Genomic DNA, 25266 nt, shown 5'->3' with positions numbered 1-25266 from the left:
ACATACAGACACGTAAACAGACTTACGGTCAGACACACATACGTGAAAATAGTTGCAAAAAAATGGCCGAAAATAAAAGGGGAAAAGTTTAAGGGAGCGCTAACCAATAAAAAGTCAATTAAAGCAAATAATAAACTTTTGAAGCACACACTAATTTATATCAGCAGAAGTGCATTCCCTGTGTTCATCATAGGAAAGGAACGTTTATACAAAGTGTTTTCCATCAACAGTGCAGCTCTATGGTATGGTCAAATTTTTGGCTACGCAGATACTGAAAAGGATAATTTCACTGTTGTTTTTAATCTATTCACAGTATTTTAGCAACAGATCCTGTTAGCGAAATCTCAATCAGAAACAACCATTTTAAAAACAGCAACCAAACTTCGCCACTACTTTTTATTGCCTTAGCAGCCCGGTGTCGAGGCTGCCGACTTACCGCAGACAGCAACTGTGTTCAGACTCATATGTCAGCTGCCAGGCTTACTTCACAAAGCAGTCAGTCTTGCACAGAGCAGCCTGGCACCCGCCCTAACTACAGGAGTTAAGGATGTGATGAAAAAGGGGCAAGTCTTCTTCTATCAGCACCCAAGCAGAGATTGATTAACTGCAAAAAAACCCAGCAGCTCATAAAGCTACTTAGCCCGCATCTCAAAACAGCCTTAAAGCAATTGCTCCTATAGACACATGGGTACATTTTTTTTTCATTATGACCTCAAAGGGAATGTGGTAATGTAATGTAATGCAGCAATGACGGAGAAAGCCCCCCCCCCCCGCTACAGCATAAGCAAATCTTTTCTTTAGGCAGAGGGTATTCTGTGAACAACAATACAGCCCTAATAGCAGGCAATTGCTGTGGCTCAGTTTTATGGTGTAAGACCTCCATCAATCCCTACTCAGTCATTATGTGGGGACAAGCCGGTTAGCAAATCAATTGGCCTCAGAATCGGTGGTCTGCTCAGAACAGGAAGGGGCCGTCCTGCCGTCCACCATTATTTCCCTTCTTTACAGCCAAAGACATTTAAGTTTGTCAGAAATCTGACTGACTGGCTGTAATCCCGAAGGCAAACTCTACAACCTTTAACAAAAATCCGAGCAGGGTTAAAAACAACCTGTTGTCCAAAGTTTGCTTCAGAGAGCTGGACACTGAATGAGATGCTGAATCCGTAAAGCCCAGTGAATTGATATGAGCTAAATGAGGCAGAAAGTTAGCACCAAGATGTGAAAACAAAAAGGCTGAGGAGAGCCATTAGGAAGACGTCAACAACTCAGAAAGGAGCCCTGAGGGCACTTTGTTAGCCCTCACTACGAAATCAGCCCTGGAGACCTGCAGAAAAAGGCCTCGCTCACTGCTGATGCTGTGCTTTAAATTCAGCAAGAATAGACAGACCAGAAAAAAAAGCTAGAACAGCCAGGCAGTGGTTTAAAAACAAAAAAAACCTCAGCTGCTGCCACTTGAAAGAGTGTGAAAGGAAGTGAAATGGTAATCCCGCCTCTGTCTTTTGTTTGAAATTGAAAAACAATCCAAACAGAGGCAGGGTTTAGACAGTCGGGGGGGGGGGGGGGGGGGGGGAGAAACTGAGACCCTTGAAAAGGACACTTCCTCACCACAGGAGGAAGAAAAATAAAATCAGCAGATTTCGCATGTCAAAGTGCCAGGACAGAGTAGCAGGGGAGGTAAAGAGGGAAAGGAGAGTGAGCTTCACAGCATGGGGGGGAATTTTGAAAATTGAACTGATGGTTAGTTCTCTATATACGAGCAGACATCTAAGCACACAGACACTAATTTCCCCACCCAGGCTCGAGCACATAGTTGTTCTAAATTTCTCTGTCGCTTAGGGATTAGAGGGGATCTTAAGGTTCCCAATAAAAATGCCTGCGCCTCCAACCAAAAAAAGAAGAGGTGTTTGCTTCGCCGCAAACTTCCTCCGTCATCCAGAGTTATCTCACGGCCGATCACTGCTGTTTAACTTTCTTTCGCTGGCTTTGATTCCAATGTAATCTTTGGGCAAACATCAAAACACTTACTGACTCTAAAGTGGAAATGGGATTCCTGCTTAGAGCTGGTGTCCCCTTTCATTTTCCTATGCGAAGCCCACCTAGATAAAAGCAGCCTTAACAGTGGAGAAAGGCCTCTTTTATAATTCTATTAGAGCTCCGTCCCTCCAGCTCTCCGTTGAGCAATGGATTCTGACCCTGACTTAATTAAGTGGCAAATGGCAGAATGATTCTCCTAAATCCAGCCCACGGAGTCAAGAACACATGACTGAATTCAAATAAAGAGGAACAAACAAGGATAATTAGTCAAGCCTGAAAGACAAAGGCAAGCAGGAATTTATAGGAAGGGAAGGGAAACTGAGACAAAGCGGGTGGAGCCAACGGTGGAGGAGCCACAGGAATGACCAATCTGAGTGCCTGCAATAGTGGTGCCTTGGCCTGGAGGAACAGGAGGATGGCCATCGCACATCTTTCACATGCCGAGTCCTCCTAAACTATCAAAGCGTCTAAGCTCCTCCCACTCGTCCATGATCATCCAGAGTCACTGTGGATACATCAAACAGACGCACTGAAGGGTGGAAATGGCAGAGGGAAGGGTCTTTGGGTTTGACCAGCCTGAACAGACTTCACAGTGGGGGTGGGCGACTTGTATGGGACCAATTCCCATGCAGCCAGCAGCTTCACTTCCACAAACCGAGGGGTGGGTGTGTGTGTGTGTGAGGGGAGAGTGAGGAAGAGGGGCAGCAGCAGAAAGACAGAGAGGGGGCTCAGAGGGAAACTACTGAGATGAACAAAAAAAAAAAAAAGAGCACACAACAGGGAAAGAAAGCTGGGCCCCAAAGCATCAAAGGTTGCTAAGGGCAAGAAATGAAGGAGCAACACAGTAAACGCCACAGCAAGAGTGCTAAATAAGGCCTCCTATGGTCCAGCGGGTTACACTGTAGACACGGTGTGCTCTGCTCTGAGAATAACAACACAAAAGAATTAAGACAAATATTTTACAAGTGGAATTGATGCTGCTTCTCTCGCTTCAAGAGTGCGGTCTGAACAGATGACCAGAATTCAAAAGGTTGTTGTGTTGGGCTCTAAAGAAAGGCCAGTGGAAAAGCATCTGGCTGCTGTAGGCAGGCAGAGGGATGAGTTGAATATATTGTGACATTAATGAGGTTGTCAGCCTCCTCATGATGGAGTGGCTGTGTTTTTGTGCCAGCAAGACTAACACCCTTAAATGCTCATGCTGTTAACCCCTGCTGAACCCTCGCCTCACATACAAAGCTGAGGGGACGACGAGCACATGCCCCCCTTAAGTGTGCGTCCCAGTGCACGCAGGTTTTAAAAAAAAAATCTCGATCACATAAAGCAGTTGGGTTGGATTCTTTTTCTTTATTAGTCTTTATTTTTTAATGCTAACAATATTGAATCTTAATTTCATGGCTTAGGCCCCTTCTTCAATGAAGCAGTCCTTCCTCTATGTCCACCTGGCCCTGAAACCCGGTGGCATGTGGGCAATTAGTGACTACAGTACCACTTCTCCCACACAGGGCTAATTACTGACCTGTGGGTTTCATTTAGAGAGAAACAGAGGCAGAGGACATGGTAAGGCCCAGTCATTCATTTGTCTTAATTAATTACTCTTCCTCCACCGGGGCTCCTGGCAAGGCCAACTATTCTAAAATCTCTCTGGTGAGTTGGTGTTCCCGCACTCGTAACCTGTGAGTAGCCTGGAAGCTTTGCTCCATGTTTTGGGAACTAATATGCAGCACAGAGGCCAATCTGGTGAGATCCTAAAACAGAAGTTTATGGCTGATATTATTATTATTATTTAAAGCAGCAATAAAGAACTTGGCAGGGCACGCCAAGGTGGCACTGCTGGAGCAGAAGGGGTTAAAAAAGGCAACGGGGCCAGGTTTGGAGAGGTTAGCGGTGTGATTCATTTTTATTACCACGCAGCCCCTGCAGGCGGCAGGAGTGGCAAATTATTTCTGAAACAAAGTGGAGGGCTCTCATCAGAGCTATTACCTGCCTGTGGCCGAGGGCAGCGCGGAGCCTACAGAGGGTGACAGTGAGAGGCCCACGTCAGTGAGGGATAGCCGTCCACATCCGTCCACGCTCCAGGACATCTCCCCCAAATGAGTCTTGGTGTCTTGTGTATGTGTTTCATTTTTTTGTGTGTGTGTGTGCGCGGCAAAGGATAGGGGTAAAGTTAACCGCGAGACCTCTCCCACAGTTTCCGTAAAAATAATCTGTAGTGTTTTTCTATCACAAACATGCCACGCAATTAGAGGTGACATGCAAAACACAACGACTCCCAGGTGCTAATTAAAAGAACAACTCCCCTGCAATATGCTGACTGCAGAGATCAGCCACAATGCACAGCTCCCGCAGATTTATTATCACACATTTAACTGTATCCTGGCCAGATCTGACTTCTGCTGTTAGCATGTTGGCACTACTTGATACTGAAGAAGCTTTACCGCTCTACCAATAAATAATTATTTATAAATCTGCTGGCTGTAAGGCGTTAGCACAAGAGCAGTTTAGTTAATCGAACTGCTTTCCTTGTTTCGTTCTGGGAAGAGATCCTATAAGATGAGGACTAAAAAACTGAAGAGAACACGAAAACCAGCAGACTTGGTGGCTCATTAGAACCTGAAAGCCCTGAGCATTTATTGGTGGATCAATAGCAGTTATAACTGCATTATAACAAGCCAAAGAGACTTTGTCTAACATGCCTATTCCAAAAATATTCAAATTTAACACCAACTTAGAAAACATTGAGAAATATTTATCTAATGATAACAAAAATCCTTTAAATGCACGCATACTGGTGCGTGGGTATTTATTTGTGAATTACATTAATTGCATTATTCTCACACGGACAAAAAAGTCTAGTTAATAGCTCATGCTTAAAAAAACAAAACTACAGCAAATAAATTACTACCATTGCAAATGATGCTTTATTGGTACCTTGCATTCTTCTGCAAAAGCAGGTAATCCTACGTACATATCCATGCATATTAACACGCTTTCTATTATGATGTCTGTAATCATTCTGTTCTACGCCAGCAATTGCACTGCTGTGCAGATCCGCGTACGACAAATCTATATATTGTGTTCTTTCGCACCCGAATATCATAAGCTAAAACAATCTTGTGGATGAGTGCTTTTAAGTTAAATCTCAAAAATGCAAAAGGGGTAAAACTAGTCTTGCAGGAGACATTCTATCAGACGCCGACTTGATATTCAGGTAGTTACTGAATCGTTTAGATTAGGTGTCACTAATGTTTAGTAGAAGTCAGGAGCCATACACCGCCTGCCTGGGTGCCATCACAAAGCTGCTGCATGTCACCGGTGTGACACAATTAAAATTCTCCCTTATGCGCGGTGCTCAATTTAAGAGAAGCACCCACAGAAGTGGCGTCAGAATTCAATAAAAATAATAAAAGAAACCGCATCCCTTTAAATTGGTTTGAATTCATCATTCAGGATAAAGCAAAATAGTCCGATGCAAAGCAGAGCAGAAAGTCCAGAGCATCTAAATGACCGGTGTCCATATATGATATTTCCAAGTTCTGTTTTTTGGCTAAAGATTAGTTATCCTGCGAATGAGATTTATTGTTTGACAGTGAAAACTAATGGAGATGCTGCTCCGGGATAAGATCGGATTTTTTAGACAATGAAGAACCTTCTTGCTCGAGGCGACGTGCGACTGACAGCGGTAGGGAGAGAAATCAACATCAATAATCTTTCATCAAGTCCACAGTGGAGCACTTTCACACAGATACCATTCAATAAACAACTGTAGGCCATCATTCAGGTCTGAACTGGCCGGAGAGTCAGAGAATGAATCCAAGAGGAAAAATAACTGAAAACTTGCTCAATGTTGCACAGATCATTTTATGTGGGCCAACTGTGAGCAGAAAAATATGCATTTCCTAAAGAAAGTAGTTCATAAAGGATACAATTTGCAGTTTTACAGCCTTATGCTGCTTTCTTATTAAGAGATCTAAGCTATAATAAGTGATTTCAAAGGTTAAACTCACAGGAAAAAAATACTATGAATTAGCAGCAATGGAGGTTACACTCATAATTAATGAAACTCCAACAGTAAGTTTTGGCATGTAGCAACAATATGTTATAAGTGTAATATTAACTGTTTATATGCCACTTTTGGCTTGTAAATAGCACCACTGTAAACAAAGTGTGCACTGGCCTAAAATGCACACATCAATCAAGCCATAGTATCACCCGAAGGTTGGAATTAGGCCGGGAACTGATGACCGTTTCCACTCATAATCACTCAAGTGCTTATTAGAGTTAGAGGTTTCAACCGATTAACCTATTTGTAGTCCAAAATACTACAAAAATAAATGACCAGCTCATCAAGCTTTCATAGCCCAACGTGACATCTTCCTAATACATTCTCTTCCATACCAACAGTTTGAATTTCACTAAACGGTTCAGGTACTTATATCGTGCTTTAGTTGAGCACTCAAACCACTTTCTACTGCAATTCACCCTCTTAGTGCTTTTATGTAACATTTACACACTCAGACTCAGGGTTCAGTATTTTGCCTGAGTATATGTCGACACATGAATTGTAGGAGCTGTGGAATCGAACCTCTGACCTTCCAACCAGCAAAAGACCCGGTCTATCTCCTGAGCAACAGCTGCCCCAGTGCAATAGTCCTTTCATGTTACAAAGTAGGACCATTATAAAGTGAGAGCGGTTCATTTATGTTTAACACATTCTTGCTATTTAACATATTATACTGTCTTAATCTACTAAGCATTGGCTTAAAATGACAAAACAAAGATGTTACACCTCTACCATGTTAAAGTCTGTTACATTAAAATTTTAAACCTAACCACTATTTATGTTTCATTATAAGACAGGTTGGCCACATTGATTGGATACTATCAAAATACATCTACGTTATCAAGTTGGTATGAAAAATGTTTTCTAATTAGTTTGCAATAAAAAGGGTCCCTGTAATGCCATATTGTTTTAATTTTATTATATATTTAATTAAAATTTGGAAAGATTTTAGTCTCTGAAATGTAAAAACAAAGGTACTAGCAAAGAAAGTAACCAGACGTCCTGCTTTCTTAAAGTTACAAAGCTGTGATGTTAAACAGTCTAATGCCACCAGGGAGACCCTACAGACAGTCTCTGTGTGACAGACAGAGTGATGACCCAGGCCTGTATGATGGATATGTGACAGGGCAGCTTGGGACCTGAGGGCTTGTCTCTCAGGGTGGGGTTTAGCCCTAATGGTGTGCTTAATTACCTGCACAGCCACACAGCAGATCATTAGTCAGGCGGGAACGCTAGGCCTCACCTGTCACCAAGAGATAAACAATCCTCCTACCAGATCTCAGAAGAAAGGGAAAAGGTATTTGTCGGGGTGGGTTAGGTTAGGACAGGCGTTCACAAGGTGAATGGAAAAGTGTCATTTAAGAAAAACGGATTAACAAGAGCCGCTCGCCAGGATCTAAAGTAAAACACACTGGCTTTGCAAACAGTGCTGAGAAAGTCCCAGACGTATCGGCACATGCTGGATCTTAAAAGAAAGCCTGAACAGAGAGCTGTTTCAGATGTGGTTTTGGTTTGCTAATTTTCTCTTGATTAGTACTTACATATCAAATGACAAACATGATGGATATGAAGCTAGTCAGAGCATTTATCAGGCAAGTGCAAAATGATGTCACATTCCTCTGGTGAAATATGGTTTTCCAGTGGACAGAGGGTCAGAAGCATAACAGAGACTGTTGATAACAACAAAGCAGTGACTGATACAAGAGAAGCACAGCGATCAGTGTGTACAGGATGGACTGACGCTCAGACATAAAATACTGTGTTTTTGGCTCAATAGGCTGACATTTATGGACCCCTGGTGCTTCTTATGGAGCATTTTGCGATGTGAATTGCCTCTGTTCAAATGTGGGTGGCTAATAAATGGCAGCTAATGGAGAGAAGACAGCGCTGCCTTCTCATTCTATAATCTCTGCACGCTTCATTAAGCAGCACCTTTATTTGTAGAAGTATGCTAACCTGGTGCTGTCGCTCCCTGGCTTGGTGTACCCCTCCAAAGCGCCTTCCCACACACTGTTGGCCATTGCGTTACCGATGGCAGTCATCACCATGCTGAGCTCCACCGGCCAGTCGTCCAAGTCAAGAGAGCGCACGCGAGACAGGTGGGTCCCCAGGTTCCTGTGGATGCCTGAGCATTCGATGCACATCAAGGCACCCAAGTTCAAACTGGCCCAGTCGGGGTCTGCGTGACAGAAGATAGGAATTAATAAAAAAATTAAAAGTATTAACAAGAGATGCTTTGAAAGCCTCACCAGGAAATTTGTGATGAACCTATTTTGAGTATGGTTTAATGTTGGTAACCTCTTCAGGGAAAAAAACCCAGTACAATTAAATTAGTCAGACAAGAATAATCAGTATCTGCCAAAACTGCAAGATGCAGTACTTCTAACAGTGCTGAATACTAGTTCTAACTTGAGAAAAGCTGGTAGAAATGACTCGATATCAAATAAAACCTTTGCAGTTGCTGTTTGGTCCCCAAAATGTAGTTTTTTGCACCTTCCCAAATGTAGCAGCACCTCCAAATGCAAACCCAACCCACTTTTATTATCTAATAATATGACGTCATAATTTTCATATAGCATTACCAACTCTCCTACAAAGTGTTTAATGTTCTAAGTGGACTTTTTTGTGCCCTGTTGCACTGTAGGTGCATTGTATGGAAAGTTTTTAAAGTATTTTTTGACAAAACTAAGGAATCTGGTTACAGGAGTATGAAAATTGAAGTTTTTTTTTTGTTTGTTTGCTTTTACGCACGACGTGATAAATTAAAGATTAAAAAACCCTCTCAAAATCTTGACCTCTACTACCTTTTGTTATGTCACCAAAAGAGGGGAAGAATGTTGGGTTTTTTGTCTTTAATCTGTTCCTTTAATATCTGTATTTCATATGTAATAGACAATGTGTTCAGATGTGTTTTAACCGTAGAGAGTTATACTCACTTGGTGCGTCACAGTCCACACAGAAGCTATTCCCCCTCACGTTTCGTATGGACTGAATGGCCATTGCATCACTTTGGCTGCCCAACCGAGACTGTGAGAAATGAAGGTGAGAATAAATCAACGGGAACTAATTATTTCACTGGCGATCACGAGAAAGCAAACAATTATAGCTGGACTCAAATTATAGACAACAAGCAAAGGGAGAGAGAAAAGGTTTTTCAAAGTCTCGGGAAAAGACACAGGCAGAGAAAATATGAATATGAAAATTAGGATGTGTCTCCCCAGTATGCTGACACAAGCCGTGTTCTATCTCTGATGTCTGTCACTTCTAATAAGAGATCCCCCACACTGCGGTGCACCTGTCTGACAACCTCCCACATGTGACAGCTTGAAGTGGGGGAAGAGAGGAGGGTGAAGGCGTGATAAAGGTTGGAAAGAAGGAGAAAAAGAGGAATGTAAATTAAGTGGGAGAAATGTAGCACGATGATGACGATCACGACGATGTTTTGATTAGATGATAATCGCCAACCCTGTCCAGTTCCTCTGATATTCTTTATCCTTCATGACAAACTGTACCTTGTTCTTTATGCTTTCACAAGACTGCAGGCTGGCAAAAATCTGGCTCTCGATAGCTTGGACCCACAGTTCCCTCTCCTCATACGTGGACGCTTCAAAGTTCCACGTCTGACCCGTCAACGACACAATCACGAACTCAAAGGAATCCTCTTGCTCTGGAAAACAAAACAAAAAAGACACACAATATATTAGTATTGATTAGATAATTAGATGCTTGGTAAGAATGTGTATAAAACATCTTTTGGTCATTTTAGCCTCTTTTAACAATAAATAGTACAGATAGACAAGAATTATTGTATGAGAGTGACGTGCTGCAAAGTTGACCAGCTAATATATTAGCTTGACTTGACACTGATAGTCATGAATTAGACCTAAAACAGATGATTTGAAGTTCAGCTCAGAAATCGGTGACACATCCAACGTTAAACAGAAAAATTGTGTTGGTGGTTCAACTGGAAACACATTGCTAAAAGACAATCAGAAACCACTGGAGACTCAGAAAAAATACTTATACCGCATCAGGGTCACAGTCACTGCAAAGTTAGCTTTATAACCTGTAGAGTCTCGAGCATTGCTAAAGTCAAGGTCACCAACTTTCACCTCCCCTATTTGAGCTCTACAGAAGCTATCTGTGCAAACACATCGATAGACATTGCTTATTCTTTGAGTCGTCAACCCTTCTGTAATCAAAGATGCAACTAAATGATGCTTTATCAGAGGCAATCTCACCAGCAGACACATTTGTTCTCTTAAAACTCTGGGATTGGTCAACTCTTGCCTATGTCTTACCAGAAAGACTAGTCTGGGAGGCAATTGTCCTCTACAGTTTTTGATATGAGGCTCTGGCACTGGTCAGGTTAGTTAGAGCAGAGCACCAGAAGAATGGCATTACAGCTCATGTTCTTACTTCTTAAAGCAGAGGCTGCTTTGTTGACAGTTACAGAGTTCATTGCTTAAAGCTGACAATGTGCATTTGATAAAATGATGTTTGTACAGCTCTCACTTGAATATGATAGTCCAAGATTAGCTCTCGATCTTTATTAAGCATCCTCTGGATCAAAACAAAAAGTAGAGGAGGAAAAATATCAATCCTGTTCCTTTTTTTAATTTATGTGTTTTAAACTTAAAACTTTAAAAAATGCTTCCCATGATAATATAAAATATATCTATAATCATCTGTGGATTCACTTTAATTATATTATTTAGCTATGATTCACTATACGAATGTAAACAATGAAGCAGACAAACAGTGGCAGTATCAGATGTGATGCTTAACATTTTGTTGCAAGTTTTTTGTGCTATATTTGTTTTTCCTTTTGAGCATTTTAAAGCTAATGTGGTACTGCTTTCCACGTGTGTTCTTTCAGGAGGCTTACTAATTGTCAACAAATGTCCGATATATTTATGGATGTGGAGTAAGCAGCCGCTCCAAACCAAATGCGACATCTAACTCGTGGACACAGTCAGAATTTTGCATTTCATGGCTTTGATTTGAATAACTTAAGCAGTGACTTGACTTGCTCAACTCATAGAAGAGACTATCTTGGTTCTCACCATAGGAATTTGATACTTACTTTGACTAATCGCACTACAACTTTAATGGCACACGCAACTTTGCCCAGTTCTTTTTTGGAAATGGTAATCTAATTGTTTGTGTGTGTGTGTATAAATATTATTTTAATTAACACACCATTTTGGTAAGTTTTTATAAACAGAAACTGAAAGGCACTGCCTCAGATCTGTCACTTTAGCCCCAGTCACAGAGGGAACCACTAGTCAATAAGCAATAATGTGTGGGAGCACCACTTACATTTAATTCCTGTGACACACCTGCCATTCATTAGAGTGATTTTGCACAGTATTATAGCAGGACTTAAATTAAATCTTAGACAGCTTAAAAATGTGTCTAGAATTGAAGATTTAGACTGTCGGAACACCAAATAAGGCCAGATTTGGGTTTTCATGCAGAGTATACCATTACTAGCTTTCAAAGAGTTTTTGTAGATGTTTTGTATTGTTTGTAAATTAACTGCCACATCTCCAGCAACAGTTATTAGTCCAAGATAAGCAGGTGCTTATAAATATTTGTGTCATATATCCTTAAAAATTATTTTATGAATCGACTGAATGCTAAAATCTACTACCAAAAATTTAATCCTTTATCCCCCAATTTTTCCTCCTCGTCATAACACACAGATACATTTTTAAACCAAGCTGCTTTGAATCCATTTTTCCATCCATTCACTGTGTTTAACTAAGATTTATGAAAATGTCACCTGTCGTTTGCAAAGAAGAGGTCTGACACAACATATGTTCCAACACATGCTGTAATGATTCTGCTGTTCAGCAGCAATTCATTAACTCTGTACTGTACCCGTGTAACGTCTCTGGTCTCTGCACATGCTTGAGCTCATAGCCAAATGATTTGTAATTACCTAATTATGTCTATGCAAATAGTCATCTCATTTGCATAAACCATGCTTGGAGGACTGGAGGCAAATAGACACAAGAGGAAGGGTTTTTTCTTCTTCTCCTCCTATGTAGCTTTTATCCAATGGAAACAGTTCTACTGATAAGCTATCTGTGCTGCTGTTTACTGCCAAACGTGTTGACATAATTTACCATTAAATAAGTTTAAAAGTTTTTTAATTGCACAGATGCATTGATGCTTTTACTGCAATCCATTCCGAAATCTGAACACAAGGAGATGCTTAACAATAAACGGCTTCTGTATGAGTTATAAAATGAGGGCTATCACATCAAAGAAATTACTACTTTTTCCCCCATTCATAATCAATTCACCCTCCTTGCTGTGAGACACGAGCCTGTGCTGTTAAATGACAGATGTCTGATGGACGCCACTAATGTAGCGATCCCTGTGCCGCGGCAGAGAGCCATCTCTTCAGGGGGAAAGCAATAATCCAATTAGCTCGACGCCGACTTCAATTATCTGATTTAGTTTGTGGAATCGACTTCAGGTCACAGAGAATCAATAAAGACTTGGAAGCCTCTTTATTTAGACTTATAGTAGAAAAAGTCTTTATGTTGGTGTGACATAAGAAAACACTGATGGGATTACAATATTTTTTAAAAAGATAGAAGCCTACCATTAAAGATAAAGAAGCAAATAGGTGAAAGAAAATAAAAGAAAATTACATTTAGAAAAAAGAATAATTGCAATACCCACAGTAGAAATCCATTTTTCTTGTCAAATATACCTTCAGGTACAATAACTAATGCATCTGATTATAATTTGTGATTTTCAGACTCAAATGTTGTTGTACTTGTGTTTTCATCTTTTTAAAAACCTGAACAAAGCTAATTATTCTGTTGGCTGCCCAGGCAATAAATTGGAGGCATTAAAACACTTTCATTATGGAGATTAAAAAAGCGACGGATGGCTGGTTTCTTAAACTGATGAGTATACAAGACAAAACAAATCCAATTCTCCATGCATAGTAATGCACACACGTGAAACATGGTGTAACCACGGAGGTAGCACACGATTGTATGCAGCAGGAATCTTTATGTGTGACCCATGTACGGTCATTACATGCAGCTCCACTACACAGTGCAGCAATTCAGCTCCACGTGAGCCGAGGTCAGAGTGTTTCAGTAAATCTGAGCGTGAACCGAGTGTCAAAGGTATCGCTGCTATCTCGCAGGCACCTGCAATGATGAGCTTGTACAAGCACCATTAGCGCTTCTGTTATTACTCAATTGTTGCGGTTAGCACACGGCTAACAGAGGAACCATCACCTTCTCACATTAACATAAGCATTAACCTCCTGACCATATCAATCTGGGAGCCTAAGGTCAACAAGTTCTTGCCAATTAGAAGTAAATTACCACAGCTCTGCGAGTGGGCGGACGAGGAAGAACACAATTTAAAGCCAATGGAGGCACAAACTGTGAGGAATGACCAAACTATGATTTCCCTCAATTAGCATGGCATAATAAAAAAGAAATTATAGTGTGATGGCCATAAAGCTAAAGAGGAAGGAACAGATAAAGATACACATCTTCGTCCGACATTAAATGCATCATAAAACTGTTCAGTCACAGGTTCATTCGCAACTTGATGGCACCTCGCAGCAACACAAAAGCACTTTAATTAGCAAAACATTTCTTCAAGATACAAAAATAGATGGCAAATAGTTGTTGTTTTTTTACATATTAACTACACTGGACTTACATGAGTTCAGATTTTTTAAGTACCTCTGCTTAAGTAGTTACATTGTGTAATTACAATGTAATTACAAAGGAAGATACTGTACCCCCCCTCCCCCTTTTTGATTTCATATTTAAGTTATATGTTAATGTGAACAAGTGAAGTTATAAGACAGACTGTGAGCAACCATCATTCATCTTAGAGAGACGGCTGTTTTTCTGACTTGTTATGATCCTGAAAAACGTGTTCAGGCATTCATCTGTGGCAGGCTCGACTACCGCAGTAATGTAGTCCAGTAAATATTCTTCCAAAAACATTAGAGGAAGGCTGCAGCTTTTCCATACCACTGCTACAAGGTTATTAATCACATTTAATGATGGAAAGCACATGATGCCAGTTTTCTCAGAAGTACACTGCTTCTCACATTCAGCCTGAAATGACCAAGTTACACTGATGCCAGTCGCTTTATGTGCCAAACTGTTCAATACCAAACTGTCAGACATGCATTATTCCTCACAGAGACAAATTAATTAGGGATACAGCAGTTATTGTCAGTTCCGCCCAAGCTTCAACTTGCTACGTTCTAATTTTAAATTGTAGAAAAGCAACCAGTACGGCTCGTTGCGTTATACTTTTAAAGACACACCTCTTCAATCTGACACTAGAATTGCTAAATAATAATAGCCACATCTAGAGTCACTGAAGCATATGATCATTTAATCAACATTACATCTTGGGAATACAAGTGTAGAATAAGACAAATTTAGGGTTTCAGTCAGAAAATTGTGTTTCTGTCACTCATATAAAAAGTGTGCTTTGCTGTGACGTGACATGTGTCTCGTAACGTGTAACTGCAACTCGCACAGATATAAATGCTGCCGATGGAGTCGGCCACTAGCACAGGCTGCGTCATAGGCTCTGCATAGATTCAGCGCAGGAGCATGATTCAGGCGTTACTCTGTCCAACGATTTCACAATGGTGGAGGGAAATATTCATTATGTAGATGCACTGAGAGTCATATGGAAGTCTATTCGCCCCTCCATTTCTCTCTCCTTCCTCTCTGTTCCTTTCTTTACAGTTTTATATTTCTATATAACAGAAACTTTAATATAACAGTTTCTTTTTCATGTTTTAATATGTTTGTGCTTTGCCTGTTTTCAGCAGGGCTTCGAGTCCTGCTCTCTATGTTAAACATTAAATTTTTGGATAGTGATCTACTACAAATTCTAAGTGGAGCTCTGTGTTATGTTAAGATATATATTTTGTTTGCTTTATTATTTATTTTAGTATACTGTCTTCTACACTTTGTACGCAGGAGTTTCTAGACCTGAATCCACTATTCACACATAATGCTTTAAGTGCATTTAGGGGATAGCTGTCTCCTTTGTGTTATTGTACCGATGTTATTGAGTACTTCCTTTATTATTGACTGGTTGCCATTAAAAATATTTACTTGATGTGCAAAAATCAAATTGAAACCTCACAGACAAGACAGTGACTCGAGGATGGTGCTTCCTCTATAGCTGTGCATGTGCAGCAGATGTACCATCGAGAACCTGTGGACCAGATTAGCACCTCAGGGGGTTTGGTGCTGAGCCCAGCTGTGCTGTCTAAAACGCAGTCTGCAACCCTGGATCTATCTGTCTAAGCCCTTCAAAGACCTCTGGAGACCGGTGTCACAAACCCTTTGAGATGACTTAGCAAACAGCTCTTCACCTTGAGGACTCTTTATTTCATCTATTTGCGTGAGCGCTTCACTGAAATGACAAGGTGCAGAGGTACATAAGGTGAGCTATTGTTTTGGTGTGTAGGATGTGCTGTTTTGTGTCGTATGCATGCATCAGGCAGTCACTTAAAGAAGTGCTTGCCGTTCCCGTGAATTAACGAGCAGTTGGGAAGAACAGGCCAAGGCGGTGCCATCTGTAAATGTCACAGGCACTGCTTGCTCATTTTACACATCATTAAAGCCAATATTCCTAACCTGTATCAGAGCAATCAGGAGCAGGCCATTACTGCGACAGGGGCCCCAGGGGAACCACGACCAAACTCCGAAAGAAAAAAGCAGAGAGGAAGAGAGCGATAGAGCACACTCTTTATCTATCTGACACACACAATTCTGCACACTTTTACACGCACACACTCGTGCTCAAACAAACGAGGAGCACACCTTCCAACAATAAACAAACACATGAAATCAGCACCAATACCACTACCCTAATAGCTAGTGCATTTAACAACAGAGCAGAATGAAAACAGGGCCAATTATACATGTATCTGTGGGCAGTGTGTATAGAGCCCAAATGAGAATCTTGTTATTCCTTTCCCTCTGTACTGTGGCACTCAGAAAGCTAAGCCATTACAAGAGTGGAGGCTCCAGGGACAGCTTTCGGAAATGAGAGCGAGTCAGGGAGTGACAAAACAAAGTATTGAGATAAACACCCACCATTAGCACAGGCAGTTAAACCTCCATTTCCTAATCCCCAGCTGGACTCCAGAGGATATTAACCCTTACTTTACTAAGGTGCAGGACAACAGAATACTGGATTACAGCCGGACTCTCAATATAAGCAAAACTTTAGCTTACTATCGACTGGCCTGGGTTAGGGAACATAGTCCAAAAAAGTTTTGATGAATGAATATTATAAATGTTATAAAGGCAGTTAAACATTTTGCAGCAGGCACTTAAATATATTGTGTTACTAGTTGGGTTGGTGCACTGTATGCTAGGCGTTCTCATTTAACATCACTGCAAATTGGTTTTGTTTCTTTGTCCAGTTGCTAGCAGGTAAATATGTCATTAATTCCAGATTATTACACTTATCACACTCCTAATCCGCATCCAGTGGTAAGCTTCTTCAGTCCATTTATACCTCTTCCTTAGCCACAGTAAAGATGATCTGAAACGTGCTACATTGGTATTAAAACCCATTTAGTTTTCAGGGTTTGCTTATTTAAGTCCGTTTGAGTTCTTCATGTTCATATATAAAGTAAAATGATTCCACTGGGTCGACTGTGGCAGACTGACAACATCAAATTTAGTTTAAATGGTTTTTAAATGAAAGATGATCTACACTTTTCAACCAAAGTGAAGTTCCCATCAGCATCAGCATTCTGGCCACGATCTTCAAACTGATTCAATTTAACCTTTCCAGTAATTTAAAAAGGGCGGTTACCATTATGATTCTGAGAGTCCACACTTTTACAAACACAGAAATAATTTCCCCGATTCTCCTTTAACTGCTGATAAAATTACATCGAGTGCTTTCAACCACTTTAAACTCAATCAGCTCAAATTTTAAATGAAACTACTCAAAGATTTAAAGTGATTATCCCGTTTCTGCACTTTTTTTAATTCAAAAATTAATTTGTGAAACAGAGTACACTGAATCCAATTCTGCTCTGTCACAAACAAACGCTTTATTCTGAATGCCTCCAACTGAGAAAAAAAGGAAGATGTTATCTTGCATTTATGTCTTCTTATCATATATTATGACTTAATATGTCATATTAATGTGAAATGTTATGAATGGTTTTTAACTATTATCATGTCTGAGTGCTTTAATAATTTTAGATTCAGTAGGTTATACTGAGGGTCTCCTATTTGTTGATGTTTAGATGCAGATTTATATTACATTACATTTACACCTAGAATTCATCATATTCATTTTTTCTGGAATTTTTTCGTCTTTTTGTTACTGACAGTTACTTTGATAGACAATAAAACACAAATTCACATTCAAATTGCATCTATTACTACGATTTCTAATCAGGCAGCTAAGCATTTACTTATAAATATTAGGAGTGTAAGTCACATCAAATCTAAAATTATATTTATAATATGCATCGCTTTCGTGGAAGTGTTTGATTTTGACGCTGCAACTAACCTTTAATCACTCTTGCAAGAGCTACATTCAGACACTCCTTTGACTTCATCGCCCGAGTTTTTGATCTGTTACGGTTTGTGTTTTTTCTATGTGTTTTATGGGTAAGTAGATGCACTGAAGTCTCAAAAATGACAAAAACAATGACTCAAATTAAACGTTAAACTCCTACTTATAGAACAAAAAAGTTGTCAAAATGGCACGTTAGTTGATGATCTCATACCGTAATCTTTTCTAAATCTAATAGCAGATATTATACGTCTTAAATTTGACTTATAGAAGTTTTAAATAATAAAAATGTTCTAGTGTCTGAAGCAAGTTCCCTAAGTCTTCAAAAATGGACGTGCAGTTTGACGGCCTTTGTTTGACTGGACGTCTGCAGATCTCGTTATCGTCTGCACATCAAACACATTCTTATTTTCTTTTAATTTCTGCCACTTTAGCAAGAATAAATATCTCCACCTATAAAACTGGAAGCATCAGCAAGGAAGGTCTCGTCACAGTTTACCTCCGTCCCGACACCCCCCACCCCAGCTCACATTGGGCAAGCTAAACTCCCCAAAACAATGAGCATTTGATACACTTTCTTTAAAAGAGAAATACATTAATGATGCTCCCTGACAGTCTGCATTAATCAGAGGGGGCTCCCCCTGAACACAACTCTTTATCGGCCATCGATTTTCCAGTGGGTTTATGGCGAGCGACACATCGAGAGAGCTCGTCGCCGGGCGGCTGCTGGGAAACACATTACGGGGCTGTCAGTTGTCTCGCCATGCATCCTGCATCATTCTTTAAGCACATGAGAAGTTCATTACACCGCACAGCTCTGACAGTGCATAGGATATTAGGGACTGTGTCCCTTGTGCCTATTCTTGGTGCAAGTGCAGCGCATTAGACGTAACAGAGAGTTTTGACTTTATCCAAATATGGCTTCAAATTGATTGTGGAAACATGGCCTTGCATTAATTTGAAATAAAATCATTTTGAAGCACAATAAAAGCTAAATTACAAGAGAGTACAACGGATGACTCAAACCCATTTGAAAGTATGAGCCCATCTGCCGAGTGTTTAGCCTGTAATCTTCATACTAATGAACTTAGTTTTAACATAAGTCTAAATTTCTCTCCACTTTAGCAGTGATTTGGAGAAGCCTCGCTAACTACTGTAGTGCCATATTTGGAAATTATGTTGCAGCGACTGTCTCTCCAGGCTCCCATGTACATCCCACACGTCCCATGTTGACCAAAATGATTTCTCACCTTAAGACGCTCACGCTGTTTTGATTTATGATGCTTCACAACTACTAAAATTCAATTTCAGCCTGCATTGCATGCTTCTGATTTGCCCCGTAAATGAGATAAACTGATAGCAATTTATTCAAGGATCCCACCTCATCTCTCCTCTCTCTCTTTCCTGTTCTTTTAACAGGAGACACAACTCACATCCCAGACTTGGGTGAATCCAATATTTAAGCGATACGTCTGTATTCCAGAGCATTCAGCAGAACAGACAAGCTGATGCTAATAGAAAAGCTTGCAGAGAACAATGAGAGAGACAGAAAACAATGTGCATGTTTGATGATGTGAGAAACATTGAGAATCTGCCTCCTCCTGTCTGATTACTCTTATACTTCGGTCTCTGAAGTAAACCTTGCACCGTGTGGTACACTTATTGCCGAGATATAAAGGGGTTCGATAATACCAGCCATCGCTAAGTGAAGACTTTAATGTGACTGTGTAATTCTGTCAGGAGATATACATTAAGATCTAAGTAATGTCAAATAAAACTGAAGAAACGGGTGCCTTGGAAAAAAAAAAGGATGCTTGATTAGATACACAGCAGCTCATCCCATTTCTTGGAAGCTGGATCGCTGTTTAGAATGTAAATAAAAACAGAATGCACTGCTTTGGAAATCACTTTAAGGCTGAAAATAGTCTGTTGAAACTGCTAGATTTTACTGCTTTTGAAAAGTATATAATCATTTTGAATTTGATCCCAAGTACATAGTTCAAAAAAATTGGGGCATGCGTCATGGAAGACAATCTGCTCGCAGATAATTAGGTTAATTGGGAACGTTATTGAATATACATCTCCAAGAGACGAGACGGAAAGACTTCGTGGGCATATAGTTCAATAAATTAAGAGCATAAAAATGCAAGGAAGGTGGGATTTCATCACCATGGTACACAGTTTGTAATTTATTTAGCAAATCGTGGATGTGGCATTATCGATATAATAAAGCTAACCTCAGTGATAGCACTGATAACTTATATATCTGTGAAGGCACCATAATGCTTAATGATAAATACAGGTTTTAGAGCAGAATGGCTGCCATCCAGACAACGAGACCATGCCACGTGTTAAGACAGCGCGGCAGACACACTGAAAATATAGTGACCATTATAAAAAAATAATATATAAATGTATTACAAAATCAAATTGAAATATATTATTTCAAAAAACAGCAAAATGTCTCAATTTCAACATTTCTATTCTGAATTTAACAAATCTTCAAATGACTGCAAATCAATTCGATACAACGTCCCAACTATTTTGGAAACAGCGATGTCTGTTCTGAAGGCTAACTCAGAATATTTTAAGACTGCCAGACTACCCCTACAGAAGCCGATGTCACCACACACTACCCTAGCAATAAAAAGGGCACCACTTATCTCATACCACTTATCTATGTGATGCTGATGATGTTCCCTCTATATAACAATGTGGTCAGCAGACCCATTCAGACTTTAAAGAGAAGCTGTCAGAGACCATGATAAAAAAGTATAATGATTATAAATGCTAAGCCCCATTTAGGAGGCGTCAATGCCATTGTTGTTGTTATCCAGCGTATCAATCTTGTTGATTGATCATCCCGTTCTGGTGACATCAGTTTTATGGCCTCTGAAATGCGCCACAGTGTTTTCACAATGCCATCCAATTAGACTAGTCCATTCATCATTGGACTGAAGAATCATTATTAATTGGGTGGAGAGTTGACTGCCACTCCCCTGCTGAGGAGGGCCACATTCGCTATTCACGCAACAGTAAAATAAATGGAGGCTTTGAGGGTGAACTGTGCAGGGGGCCACAGGGAGATACAAAACTACACACCTTTATGTGTATCATAGGCCACATTCAGCCAAAATAAAGAAGATTACATGCACTTATTCCATGACGACTATAAGGAGTCATTTTAAATCTGATCACTGAATAGCACATATGTTAATAAAAACAGTAAAAGGATGCAAAGAAGTTTCTATAGTTTTTGTCTGTATACATTCATGCCTACCAGTTAGGGCTACTGTTTAGATCTGTGCAACTTTATGTATCTGTGTGTGTGTGCAGAGCAACCAATAACCAAAACTTTGAAGGAGAAAGAATTAGATGGCATATCTGGTAAATTTGGTGCTATGTGTTAAACATAGAAACACAAACTGTACATGTACAATCGCAATTTTTTTTGTGTGTTTGCTCCACAAAATGAAACTGAGTCTCTATAATAGTAGGTGAGTATTTTGCCAGTCAGTCCCCTGTGCAGCACTTGAAAGATTTATATATTTTTGTTCATTCTGCAACTTTTATCATCTAGCTAATGTAGCATTGTAACTTTTCATACCTTCATTGCCTGCGGATAAGCCATCTGGCTTTGTGATGCCTGTGCTCTTTTTCCGTCTGTGTTTCTTGCGGTTTGCGTGTGGCGAGGGAGGTGGCTCAAGTTTAGGACTCGTTGCACTGCCCACACTCGAACCGGTCAGATCACTCGTCCCGTTAGCTGTGGGAAAAAAAGCATAAAAGGGGAAACAGTTACTGTTTTTGAACAGCGAAAGAAAACACACTCTGGATTTTCAGCCTTATCTTTAAGTTTAATTTTTACTATATGATCATCAGCTTGATGATCGTAGTTCTGACTACTAACTGGCATCAAACCTCACCAAACAAATAAAGTATGACAGGTATGTTTATTAATTTTAGCTCGTTTTAAACCTGATTAAATGCAGCTGTCCCATTGGTGGATCACTCATAGAAATGTGTAGAATAAGGTTCTGCTTTTTTAGACAGAATCAATTCTAGTCAAGATAATATTTCCAAACAATAGAAAAAAAACATCATGATTTATTCAAGAACTGTGAGGATGAACTTTGTTTTAGATTTGACATGTTGGGAAAAAAAATTGACATTATGATTTTCTTCTGGAGCTTCTGCAGGCAACGAATACACAGAGTAATGACTTCACGACTACTGAAGGAAAAATTTGACGGCGACAGTGAAGAAAAACAAGGTCATGCGGGATTTTCTGTCTTTTGCTATGATGATGCGTGATACATTTAGAAAAAGAGATGCAGAATATGGATGAAAAAGGGAATGCTGGGTTAAAAAATTTAAAATGACTTCATATGTATCCATAAATGACTTTTCCCTTGCAGATCAATATCATCAAGGTGACTTTGTGTGGACAATGTAGACTTAATATTTTGCAGATATACACATGTCTCAAAACTCTTACGTTAGTGGCACAGCAAGCGTTAACGCAATGAGTTACAAAAACAGAGATTGAAGCTAAAATAATAATAATAATTTTATCACGTCCTAAAAAGGGTGAAAAAGTATGTTTGCACCATGTTAATTCCTGTGAAATGACAGCTGAGTGTTTACAATATTGAAAATATCATGAAAAGTAAATGTAGACTTGTCACAATCCAGTATTGCATCTACAGTAGGAGGAGTTCAAAATGGCTACGAGAGCTCTAAAAGTAACTGTGTAACAACTCCAGCTTTAGATGGTCTGAAGGACAGGTATGGGGCTATCACTGAACAAATGGTTACCTAAGTTGGCCTGCGGCAAAGCTCTTTATATGACTGTCTGAGAGTGACAGGGGGCTAAGAGTCGGCTTTGTTTCTTGTAAGTGATTTTATAAATGTGATATTAACCTGTGCTACCGTTGGGCAAAGGGATAGGAGGGATGGGACGATAGGAGGGGGATGTCAGCTTGCCATCTTTCTGATTTCCTGACATTTGACATCACTTTCCCTTCTTTCCCCCTCCGGATGCCATTATGAATCTGGGAGCGGGGGCCAGGGGCCTGGGGGAAGCAGGGAGGGAGGGCCAGTAGATGGGCCCCATATTGCTCTCATCTTACCACCCTGTGTGGTGCTGGCAGCCTCCTCCATTGTCTCCCATCAAAAGCTCATTGTAGTGTGGCAAACTCCATTCATTTCCCTGTGCACCGTCCCAGCCCCAGGGGTGGAGTGCAGGAGGACAAGGGGCTCAGGGATTATTGCTGTTGTCGTTGCCAGTTGCACATGCTATAATGTGCGGCACTGTGCCATTAGCCAGTGTACAACATTAGGCCTAATTCGGTCATTACCTTTGGGGAGATGGGGCTGTCTTGGAGGAGTAAGATGGGCTCAGCGGGGGACTGAAGATGCCTGAGCGGGGGTGGGGGGAGCTCAGAGGATCGGGGATACACTGCTCGAGTGTGGGCAAAATATAGGAAACGACACCTGAGACGAACATCATTATGCCTGCCCTCCAAATTATTCTTGATGAGAGTTAATGTATACAAACCGTAAAGTCATTACTGGGAAAAATTAACAAATTCATTAAAACGATCTCTAAGTTGTTTGAAAACAGGAGAAGTGTCTTTAAAGGTAATCTTAATATTTCAGCATAAATAGCAATGTATTGATTATATGCCATCACATTAATAAACATAACATTAGTGCATGAGCTGGAGCCCATATATTAGGCTCTCTGGTGTTTTGAATGGCAGCGCGCAGCCACACATGTAGCAGCTCCTAGTCAAGGCGTCTGTTTCAATTTCCCTGCTCTCTTACAACAGCCCCCCTGAGACGAGTCATTAGCTGGCTCAGACAGCTGGGGGCACAGGGGTCCTCCAATGTGCCCCCCACCCCCCACCCTCTGTTTCCTCCTCCCTCTCCATACCAGCGTCTGTCCCGCCAGCACAGCTCCGTATGGCGGGTGGAAGACTCGAGCTCCAACCTGCCTCCAAAGTGACAGCCAGCATTTGTTTAATGTCGCTTGAGGTTAAAGGGGAGGGCTGCCCCTCAGGGGGGCCCAACCGTGTCATAAACACCTCTAATTATCAATTTCTGCCCTTAATGTTGTGGGAAATGACCCCGGCACAGCTCGCTCTGCACCTGAAACATATATATATGTAAAAAGGTATACACACCCCTTTGTTTGCATCCACTGGGCTTTAAGAAGTTTGTGATATTCAGGTGTAGGAGCAGGACATTTAAAACTACAGCACACATCACTAAGCAACAATAGCAAAGCGTGTGAGATATAATAGTTTTATATAAAGCCCCTGAGTGGTTCTCAGCTCTAAATGATGCATGGCAGGTTAATTAAAATTTGTTAAGTTGACAATTATGAAGTTGAAAGCAAACTGCAAGCGAGGAATTCACCGTGGCATTATTAGCTGGCTGTTAGCGTGCATGAGGGCCATCAGGACCAAGCTGGGTAATGAAGCACGCCGGGGACCAGAAGTCTCTTTACCCACTCAGCCAAGATCACCTGGGCAGCAGAGTAGGTACGAGGCTAACCTGTGATTACAGTGTATTGCACTCCCAGCACTGAGATGACAGCTCCAGAACGGAGGCCATGGGTGAGACAGAGGGCGCTGCTAACATCTTTACCAACGCTACGCTCAAAATGAATAAGAATGAAAAATGGTGAGAGAGTGAGCAGCAGGGGGGAGAGGGTGAAGAGAATTGGGGGGGGGGGAGTCATTTCATTGTTATTCAAGAGGCTCCGGGTAAGGAGCACTATGATTCCGCCAGGCCCCTTGACATGGCAGCCCTGCCTGTCCTCAATCAAAGCCAACGGCTGCAATTAATGGCAAAAATTAGAAACAATCACCGCCTCCCCCTTATTATCCTCAATTAGAGCGTACTAATCAAGGCCTGATCGCGCTCTGCTGCTCTCTCCAAACTAAATGTCAAACTTCATTACGGCCTGGTGTAGAAATCAAACGCCCCACATGCCATCACCCTCGCATTGGGAGGCCAAGGTGTAAAACACAGTGCCACAGGAAAAGGCTATCTGTGCATTAAGTACCTGTGTGCTGATGTGCAAACTCAGAAGAGAGAAAAAAAACACTCTTATATAAATAAATTAGCAATGGTGCAAAAATAAATTGGAGCACAAGGGATTAAAAAAAGGGAAGCGACGCAAACTTTGCATGGACTAAGGTTTTGATAATCAGCACAGCATTGTCAAAAAATTCATATTTTCATATTGGCATGAAAACTGACACGGCTCACAAGCCCTTCTGCAATTAACAATTATTTCAATTATTACAGGTTAACCTGATAAATACTTCTTAATTAATCAACTCTTTGTTCCACGTAAGCATCACTTATTTCTGACAAAACAATTTTATACATTTAACGTAAATAAAATGTGATAAAATATAACTAGAAATATTATTATAAACCAAAAATATATCAGAAAACATGAAAAGATAACCTTTGAATGATGTAAAGTTTTACTTAATCAATTTCCCCTGTTTTAAGACCTGGCTCAAGGCATCGGTGACACTGAAAGGCAGAAGTCTTTTGACTTTGACTTTCACTCACGCATT

General features: G+C 40.5%; 1 protein-coding gene across 2 annotated transcripts in view; it reads right to left on the bottom strand.

Annotated features, from left to right (window-relative positions):
* agap3 (ArfGAP with GTPase domain, ankyrin repeat and PH domain 3) overlaps positions 1-25266 on the bottom strand; it is a 118216-nt gene that overhangs the window by 5730 nt on the left and 87220 nt on the right. For both annotated transcript variants that reach the window (XM_080907581.1, XM_080907580.1), the window contains exons 13-16: positions 21276-21431; positions 9607-9761; positions 9031-9121; positions 8051-8273 (exon numbers count right to left, since the gene is read on the bottom strand). In XM_080907581.1, the coding sequence (XP_080763707.1) occupies positions 8051-8273; positions 9031-9121; positions 9607-9761; positions 21276-21431 (625 nt within the window). The remainder of the gene's footprint in view (positions 1-8050; positions 8274-9030; positions 9122-9606; positions 9762-21275; positions 21432-25266) is intronic.

The sequence above is a fragment of the Rhamphochromis sp. 'chilingali' genome, assembly GCF_963969265.1.
Source record: "Rhamphochromis sp. 'chilingali' genome assembly, chromosome: 16".
NCBI classification, from domain to species: Eukaryota; Metazoa; Chordata; class Actinopteri; order Cichliformes; family Cichlidae; genus Rhamphochromis; species Rhamphochromis sp. 'chilingali'.
This window is presented reverse-complemented; position numbering and strand designations above follow the sequence as displayed.